We start from the raw sequence: 10,038 nt of genomic DNA, 5'->3' as shown, positions 1-10,038 counted from the left end.
GACTCCAAAGTAGGCTTGCCACCTTTCTGCTGCTGCTCCGCGCGGCTGACTTCACATCCGCCCGCTGCTCGTCCTGCTTCCTGCCTTTGCTGAGGGAGAGGACGCTGCTGACGGCTGGGAGGACGAGAGGAGAAGACAGGAAAAGCTTTTAGGGGGACCAGAGAGTCTCGGTAAAAATAAACATTGCAAAAAAAAAATTTGTCACCGTATCGCGCTGAAAAAAAATGTCGACCAGTCGTCAGCTTAGCGAGTGCAGGGCCATCCCGACAGGACGGTGTTGATCAACGACACAACGCAGCTACCTCATGACTATTGCACCACCCCTGGAGGCACTTTATTCTCTACCACTCCCGGAGGTAAGACGAACCACCCGTCGGCCTAGATCTTTTATTTACAAGCAGGACGGAGGAGCATTATCGTGAAGTGGCGTGTGTACTCTGTTATGTCACCGTGGCCCATCGGCCGCTTGTCATCATGATCAAAACAAAAACAAAGCGGAGACCCGCCCCCGTGCTCTTCTCGCGGCGGTCTGATTGGCTGGTTTGCAGCGCAGAGATTGTGTACAAAATGCATCGTGCAGTAATTAAGAAGGAGGAAATGGTGTGTTTGACACCCTTGGCAAACAGGAGCGTGATAACCGACAGCTTAAAGCTAATTATGGATATGTCAGCCTCGTCATATTCCATGTATGATTCACTGCAGATAAGGACGGGCTATAAATCAAGCAGGGATTCCACATATATCATGATCATGTGAAAATGTCAACACTGTGCTGCTTAAATGCTTTACAGCTCCATAGACACTGTATAAGCAACATTATAGAATATTTCTGTCAATGTTTTTTTTTTTATCGTATGAGTAAAAAAATAGAAAACTGTCCATTATAGTGCAATGTAACTTCTTCCAGCGTCTTGTTTTGACCAAACAACAGTCCAAACCCCAAGTATATATTTTTACAGTCATACAAAACCTTTAAAAGCCAGCAAATGTTCACGTAAGAGAAGCATTTAGAAGCTTGAGCCAGAATATGTGGCATTTTCACTTGGAAAAAAACTGTTCAAACTGTTAATTAAATTAAATTAAATTAAATTGCCCATGTATTTTCTATTAATTAATTTCCTGACTAATCATTTCAGATCCAATTCAAATACACATTTTGTTTGACACTATTATTATGGGTCTTTTCTAAAGCAGTGGTTTCCAAATTTGGCTCATGAACAATTGCAGTGGGGGAACCAGAGAAAAGTGAAACGAGAGTTAAAAAGCCTTTGGTCACAGCAGACATTTTGACCAGTCAAACACAGGTGTTGCTGATCAAAATAGTTTGCAATATTGCATTTCAATAACTACTGAAACTGAGCCATCGTTATTATTTACACCTGTGCTTTTCTTTTTGTCTGCTGTGAAAAAGGTCAGTGAATCTGGTTAATGTGGGAACGATAAAAAAAACAAGCGTGCTGTGATGCCAGATGCATTATTCAGAAAGCAAATACCATGTACATTACATGATAGAGGGATTTTTGGCAGAAAAGAAAAAACCCATTAGCCAACTTGTCAGTCAAATCCAAACCATGAAGAAGGCTATCTTGCTTTCAAGGTGTCAGAACCGTGTGTCTTGTGTGTGTATGAACTCTGACAGTTTGAGTTTACCTTTTGCATCAGCACCTTGTGAGAAATGATGGAAAAGAAACATGCAGTTCAATCAAATGAATCAGTTTAACACTGTGGATGTTTTCCTGGCTTCCTAACTTAGAACTGACTTAGAACAAGTGCAGCAACCTTCTTTATCTTTCACATTTACTTTTTTGGGGGTATATTTGTGGCTTTTTTTATTTTGATGTATTGTCAAAGCCCTGCATCTCCCTCCGAACCGACTGAAACTGGGAGAGGTGTTTAACTATAATAATAATAATAATAATGCATTGAATTTATATAGCGCTTTTCATGATACTCAAAGACACTTCACATAATTATAACATCCTAAAAGCTAAAAATAACTAAAATACAGGTAAAACAGATATAGAGAAGGCTCTGTCACCCCACGTCCGGTGCTTGGTCCTATGTGGGATGGATAGGAGATTGGCATCAGAGGAGCGGAGCCGACGGGATGGAGTGTGGTGGAACTAAAGACTACTTGTAAGAAAGGTAAATGCTTTAGAGAAGATGGCTTTAATCTGGGCCTTCTGGATGGAGGCCAGAGTTTTGACCCACAGCTCATTTGATAGGACCCGCAATAGATGCTCCCTCCAACAGAGCATGAGTAACTGAAACTTGTAACAAAACTATGTGTATTGTTGCAGGAACCCGGATCATCTACGATCGTAAGTTCCTCCTGGACAGGCGTAATTCTCCCATTGCCCAGACTCCCCCAGCTCACCTGCCTGTCATCCCCGGAGTGACCAGCCAAAATGTCCTGAGAGAGAACAAGAAGAATGAAGCCAACAACCACATCAACAACCATGATGGCAAGCCCACAACCGGTAAGAGTTACAATGTGGATCAAGTGACCAACTTATGTAACAGGGAGTGTTTTGTCAGTACAGTCATCAGTCTTTTCATCTCAAACATGTGACAAGCACTCACTCTGTTGATTTACTGCGATTGTTTCACGTAAAGTGCCCAGAATTTGTATTTACAGATTGTAAACAGAATGTAAAGATATTTCAGACCCGACTTCATGTCAAACTAAACTAAACTAACGTCCGACCACCATGATAATCAACAGCCCTGCGTCAACACTGTATTGTCTTTGTTTGTTTTCAAGGTGATGATGCTCAGTTTGAAATGGACATCTAACCGACTGGAACCGCACCAGCAAAAGCAAATGACCTGGCATCACATGTGCCAGTGGCTTGGCTTGTAGAAACCAATGTTGTGAGCCCTCATGGCAGCCATCTTCTTTAGCTCTCTGTCTCGCTGCTGGATGTAATGTGTGTAAACCCATGGGGATTCAGTGTATCATACGTACATGTGTAGTTGGGCCAACTCTGGAAACTATGTTTATTTGTATAGATTTCCCTGGTTACCAGTCGCTGTACAAACCACACAATGAGGGAGCCGGCCTGAATATTATGTACCCAGACACTTTGTCCAATTCACAGATTGCAGTGCTCATCTTCCAGCTTTCTGTGAGTCCGGATCTTTAACAGAGCACACTATAAAACTCACAGGATTCCAAGTTAATTGGGAGAGGTCATTTTTAGTACCGGCTTTAGAATTAGTCAAAAGCTTTGATTTTCATCACAGTCTTTAGTTTTGTTTTGAAGACATTGTATGCATGTTATTTACGTGATTTGTATGTCTTTTTGGTTTTTGGAACTACTTGAAAAGCTCCACAATCTATTATCGATTGTTTGGTCTGTTTAGTTTCCAGTGATGTATGCAAAGGGATGCTATTGTGGTTTTTATTTTGCAATTAGGTGAAAATGCCATTCCAAGACTTCCATTTCCATTACCAACACAAGCCTGTGAACAAAGTTTCCAAAACTTTAAAAAAAGGAATGTTAGGCAAAAAAAATACAGATGTCTTTTATGCATTTTTGTTTCTTATTATTGAGCGCATTTGTTTGGGTATTAGCACTGTCAAGCCTTTTTGGATGAAGTGTCAAAGAACCAGAAGACATTGTTTTCAGCAGGCTTGATCATCTACAGTACATATATGTGCCCCAGTGTCCTTAACCCATCGGACAATACCTTATTCTGTACACGTGTCATGTCTGTCCATGCCTTACACATATCAAATGCAGTAACTTAAATTAGGTTCCTAGTCATCAATGTGTACTTTCCAACAGATGTTTATTTTTTCACTGTGACATTGAACAGGTAACATTGTTCCCGGCAATTTGGCAAAACAAGTATGTTTTATTGTTTTAAAAAAAATGACTATTATAATTTTTCCTTCCTCAAGCAGCTGTGAAGTCTGGTGTGGCAGCACACATTTAATTTGGGAATTCCGAAGTTCAGATAGCGATGGTTTAAAGACTGCCACATGCTCACTTTGTCCAAATAATTAGTTTGTTTGTGTTACACCACAGTCATAGTCATGTCTGTTATTTGTACAGTGTCCAAGTAGCAGTTCTTTACTTGGAAAATACATCACCAGGAGGTGACCATTTTTACTGAAAATTAATTCACAACACAATATTATTTCTCTATACGAGTGGGACCACTGAATGGCTGAAATGATGTCTATCAAAGGTTTTCTTTTTGGCTTTGTAATTCATTCTGGCCATGTTTGGTGACACATACATTCAGTGGTTGCTTGAACCCAATTTGGCACTTTTGGCAGTAAAACTTTGTATAACATCATCATAATTCCTCTAGCAGATTCATTTCAAATAAGTTTGGTTTGACAATGAGGGCTTAACATTGTGTGTTGAAGGGGATTTGAAACAAAACTTACTGTAACTTTCTGCTCTTATTTTAAGTAACTTTATTTTAAATGAAACTCCAATGCCAGTGGACTCTGTTGCTGCAAGATCAATAAAGTTCCGTAACAAAAAAAAACAAGATGTTATGTTTTTAATTATTTGTTTGGTGTGGTTTTTGCTATTTTTGATGTGACAAAAACATGGATAGAATCACTTAACGCGAGTAAGTAAGGGCCAATATTCTTACTATGTTTCAATACGGATCAGGAATCTCTTCTGTATAATTGTACCATAATATCTCTCAGTATGTTTTCTCAGGAACACTGATTCATGCTGTGCAACAGAGCGGAGCCCGCTTTCCACATCTAAATTGTCACATCACAAGGACTCATTACCAAAATAAAAATAAAATCTCTTCGCACACATTGCACCGATTCCTTTTTCTATTCATGGGATTTTATTTAGACAACTAACTGTGTAAACTACACGTGATGTTCTTTCAATGCATTCGTCAGGCAGACGAGCGTTCAAGCTGTTCACATTGTATATCAATTTGCAAGATAGAGAATGTTTAAGTTGTTAAGATTGTACAAGTCAGATGTTACAAAACTGACGAGTAAGACGGACACAATTATTAGAACAATGCTCAATTCGGTCAAACAGTCTACAATGTTGCAAGTTAGATATTTCTTTAAAACATCCCAGAATCACTGCGTGTAAGCTGGTTTTGGTAATTTGATGAACTTGAATTTACACCACTGCAGTAGAATATCAACTGTCTCGTAGAGAGGCCCCTATTGATTTAGTTTCCGTGTACACATGGTGCATATTCCGAGATAAAAATGTATTTATAGCACTTCTAGTTGGTTTCTGGGTGTCCTGGAAAATTAAAACGCTGCCATGCATAGTCTGCTATGGCCAATGTACTGTACTCTATGGAAACATAAAGGTAACAGGGTACACAGTGCACATAGGGTGGGAGGTGAGGGGTGGAGGTGGGAGTCAGTGGTGGTCCAACATCAAATCCTGGCCCTGGGCCACTATAACAGGTGCATCCGGACATGTACACGTCCAAGACACAATTGTGTTATACCTTTTCATAACTACAACGTAGATACCTTAATAATGTGGTTATTGACATCTTGCTGCCTCGTCCTCTACACTGAATGGCACTAACTTCAATATTCAGACGCGCATTACTGACGTTCAGTGGACTAAAGAGGAAAGGCAGGTGACGGTTTCCTTCATGTCAGTTTATTCACAGTACTTTTACAGTTTTACAATGTGTCCATCTAAACGGCCCAGCTTGTGTTCTTAACTCAAAGTTCATGTTTTCTATTGATCTGTCAGCATGAATGCAAAAATCAAAAAAATATTTTTAGTGTCGGAAAAATTACAAAAAAAATACGCGAACACTATGGGTTAATTATTTGTAATGCATTATTAATACTGTATCCTTTACTAACTCCATATTACGTTTCCTTAATGAAAAAAAAATCAAGGAAATCCGCCGAGTTGTTAGATTATGTTTACGTTTTTACATCAGGCAAAAAAAGTACGTGCCCACTCAATTTCGTGCAGGCATTAATCCGGTCGCCTGCTGGTCCTTCCTCCTTTTCTACGTCCCTGAGCGAGCCCGGCGTCAAGATGGTGAGTCTGGTGGTAAAATATAAAGTAAAATCCGATGATCATCGAGTCCATCCGTCCATCTAAACACAATTCATTCCCTATAAGTGATGGTTTAAGGTTGCGCTGTCGTTTAGTGTCGATATTGACGATGTTTGACGCGAGCTGAGAGGAAATTCAGCGACACCATCCAAATGCTAACCCAGTGTATGTTTGTCAGGATGCGATACACACACTATTTACTTCCTTTGAGGGGGTTTATATACTTTCCTCCATGTGTGTTCCTTACCTATTATTCCCAGTGAAGTCTCGTTAAACTACACGGATGCTCAAAGGTCGCACTGGAGTATTTAGACGTGTATTAGTTGTCAATAAAGGGACGTGAAGTCCGAGCTATCGGCGACTAACGTTAGCATACACTACACCGTTAGCCATGCCTGGGCCCTCATGTTACACGAACGGGGAAATCAAACTGCTGTAGTATTGCTCAGCTATAGCAACTGGCACATGGTTGTGTTTATATATCGGGCTGCATTGAGGCCGTGGAAGCTTGTACGTGTCTTGGTTGCAAGCTATAATAGCCAGTTAGTCAACGTGAGAAACTAGAAAATAACGTGCCAGCATGTACTGATTGTTACTTGGTGAGGGAAGCTGGAGTTTAATGTTGGGCCTGTTTTATTATTATTTTGAGCGTGTTGAGATCCGTAGTTTCAGGTTGGAAATTAACTAGTGGTTGAAATATTGTCCATTAATGTGCATCATCTTCTACTTTCTCCCTCAGAATGACACAGTGACAGTCAGGACCCGCAAGTTCATGACGAACCGGCTGCTTCAGAGAAAGCAAATGGTAAGTGTTTTGAACACCCATCCAATGTTAATTGTGTTGATGCCACCATGAGACGAGTTTTCTGTGATGGGGTCATGTATTCACTGGCTGTCCTCCTCTGTAGGTCGTCGATGTCCTGCATCCCGGCAAGGCCACGGTCCCCAAGACTGAAATCAGGGAGAAACTCGCCAAGATGTACAAGACCACCCCTGATGTCGTATTCGCATTTGGCTTCAGGACTCAGTTTGGTGGTGGCAAGACAACAGGCTTTGCAATGGTGTACGACTCTCTAGACTACGCAAAGAAGAATGAGCCCAAACACAGACTGGCCAGAGTGAGTCTTATTGCTTTGTGTCTTTTATAGATTGTATGACTGCAGAAGGCATAGCCGTTTCAACTTTTTTTACTCATTCAACAGCAAGCAGCTGAATTGTCTTATAATCTGCACCACAAAGGCAGTTTTATAGCAAAATATTGTTTTACTGGACATCCTTTTTTTGTATTGCTGAGGCTCTTAACTCTCCTCAGAGCTGTCAGACACTTTGTACACCGTTTTGCATGTACATCATGTTGAATACTTTGCAGACAGCAGCAGATTAGCTCCTGATGATATGAATAGATATACCATGAAAATGCAATGCTGATTATCCACAATTAATATCGCACATCGGTGGTGGATAATGTGGCCCATTTTTTAGAAGGCAGGTGATCTTCTGTGTGCATATGCACAATTTGAGTTCAGTTATTTTGATTTAAAAGCTAATCAGCCAAGGCCCAAAGTAGACGTCTGATGTATGCCACCAATATAATCTTATGGGTTGGCAATACTAAGTGCGAATGTGGCTCAGGGTTCAGCAGGTCATTCTTTTAATCACGATGTTGGTGGTGCGATCCCCGGGCAGTGTCTCTGAGTGAGACACTTAACCCCAACTTGCTCTCCGGACACTTAACAGCAGTCAACTGCTCCAATTTTTTTTAGGATTGGTTAAATGTAGAGGTCAAATTTCATGCATGTATGATGACGACAAGTTGTTTCTTTTCAGAGATGTGATCATTGTGATGGTATGCTGAACACCACTAGGTTATGATTACTAAAGTATCAAGTAAAATGAAATTGTTTAATTTGTGTTCCTCAGCATGGTCTCTATGAGAAAAAGAAGACCTCAAGGAAACAGCGCAAGGAACGCAAGAACAGAATGAAGAAAGTACGAGGCACCAAGAAGGCCAGTGTGGGCGCTGCTGGCAAAAAGGTATTGTGATCCTTTTACTTTCTTACAAAAGAACAGTCACAAAATGCGTGTAGTCTCCTATTGGCTCTGTTAACCAAATTAATTAACAGTGTTCATGTGATAGTATGCCATTGAGAAATATAATTAATTTATTGTCTTTTCTAATTGACGCAAAAGGCATAATTTTCAAGGCAGTGGATTTCTTTTTTACTTTCTTTGCAACTATTTTTAACCTTTTCTGCTATTCTCACCAAGTTTTCTGTTTAAATTTCCTTTTCCATCTTTCCAATCCTGTCAAATTTTCTTTGGGATCTGTAGAAGGTAACAAAAATAGATCGATTGCAGTATGCAGACAATCCATTAGTGATAAATAGCAACCACATCCTCACCTAGTACCCTTCTGAGATTCAAACCCATAATGCTTTTCCCCTGGATGTACGTGATGCATCAGATATACAATTATTTGACCCACTAGTGAATAATTACCTGGCTTATCCTTCTCGTAATACTAATAATTACTAGCTTGAACTGAAAACTAATGGTGTTCTAGACCGTGTTTTGGAAAGCTAATGACCCCACAGCCAAAAGAGAAAATAACTTAAAACATAGTGTTTGTAGAAACTCCCAATGTAGTTTTTGTTACATACTCTTGTACCCTCTATGGTACAAGTCTCTTGCCTAAAGTCACCTAGAATAGATCTCTGGACTGTAAACGGCTACATCTGTAATGGCTACAGCACAAACTGGCTTGTTAAATGGGGACACTGTCCAGCAACATCTACCATTTTAATTTGCTTGGTTCTATCGGACTCGTTGAGTATAGCTGCGACAAATCCATTCAGAGATCTTTTCTATTCCACGTTTTTATTTTCAACATGTTAACATTATTTTACATCTTTTTCTCTTTGTTTTGCTTCCCATGGATTTCTTTTGCAGAAGTGAAGTGTCAGTTTGCAGGTATAAAGGCTGAACAAGCATGGTGTGCCATTGTGTTGCACATCAAAAACTGAAAGACCGTAGCTGTGCCATGCATGATGTACCTTACCTACCCCTGCCATTTTCCTTCAGTGCCCCCCTCTTTCTCTCATGTTGTTTCAAAGTCCCTGCTAATAGGTTTTTCCCCTCTACCCAAGTCCTTTGTGCCACTAGATTATAGCATACCCATTAGGCTGTTCACACTCTGCCTTACGTTTAAACAGACAAGTGCTTTCATAATGCTTCAGTTCTCTAGTTAATCCAGGCAGAACTTGAGTGGAGCATGTGGATCTTAGTGTTTCAGTGTCGAGTGTGTGTCTGTTGAACTGCCAATATGAATTCTTACTTCATTTATAACGGTTTACAAAGCTTGAAACTTTGACTTTGGGGTTAAAACAATTTGTCTTGCCATAAAATAACTAACATTTGTTGGCCCTGTTTGTACTATTTTAACTTTATGTTAATCACACTGTCATGGAAGTTTATTTTTTGTTGTTTGAGTAATTTTATTTGCCCTGTATTAATTTTGCTGTTCTGTCCCAACAGTGAGCTCGGACAACCAGGGAGGGTCATCGTGCTCAAGATGTTCTTGTATATTGTCATCAAATAAACTTTGGAAAAAAAATCTCTATCCTTGGGTTTATTCATTTGAACGTGCATACATTTTGATGTCTGTATTTTTGTGTATATTTTTCATCATAGCTGTAAAAGTCTGAATTGCCGTTTACACCAGACAGCATTCACTACTCAGTGACTCAAGTTGTTTGTAGACTGCCATCTTCAAGCAACTTGCATGACTTTGATGTCAGTGTGTTGCATTTGTAAGAAATCCAGGAATTTGTTTTCAGTCCCAATATATGTGTACTTCTGTTTTGGTTTCATATTTGACTTGGATTTTGGAGATGGTGACATCCAGTGGCTGAGTGGGGACATTACTTCACAGTAGCCAAACAACTGATCTTGTTCTAATTTATTTATCAACATGTTAACTGGGTTTTAACATAAATTATAA

At 39.8% G+C, this 10,038-nt stretch overlaps 2 protein-coding genes across 2 annotated transcripts; both read left to right on the top strand.

Moving 5' to 3' along the window:
* The first annotated feature begins 69 nt into the window (after positions 1-69).
* Positions 70-4,488, top strand: eif4ebp2 (eukaryotic translation initiation factor 4E binding protein 2). The gene is given in 4 exon segments (XM_034552569.1): positions 70-264; positions 267-356; positions 2,301-2,480; positions 2,765-4,488. Coding segments are annotated over 4 exon segments (342 nt in total). The 5' UTR covers positions 70-224; the 3' UTR covers positions 2,797-4,488.
* Positions 4,489-5,924: 1,436 nt separating this feature from the next.
* rps24 (ribosomal protein S24) lies at positions 5,925-9,657 on the top strand. The gene is made up of 5 exons (XM_034552398.1): positions 5,925-6,020; positions 6,778-6,843; positions 6,947-7,156; positions 7,959-8,072; positions 9,573-9,657. Exons 1-5 carry the CDS (start codon positions 6,018-6,020, stop codon positions 9,573-9,575), a joined length of 396 nt encoding a protein of 131 aa, XP_034408289.1. The 5' UTR covers positions 5,925-6,017; the 3' UTR covers positions 9,576-9,657.
* The last annotated feature ends 381 nt before the right edge of the window (positions 9,658-10,038 follow it).

Source organism: Cyclopterus lumpus, chromosome 15 (assembly GCF_009769545.1).
Source record: "Cyclopterus lumpus isolate fCycLum1 chromosome 15, fCycLum1.pri, whole genome shotgun sequence".
Taxonomy (NCBI): domain Eukaryota; kingdom Metazoa; phylum Chordata; class Actinopteri; order Perciformes; family Cyclopteridae; genus Cyclopterus; species Cyclopterus lumpus.
This window is presented reverse-complemented; position numbering and strand designations above follow the sequence as displayed.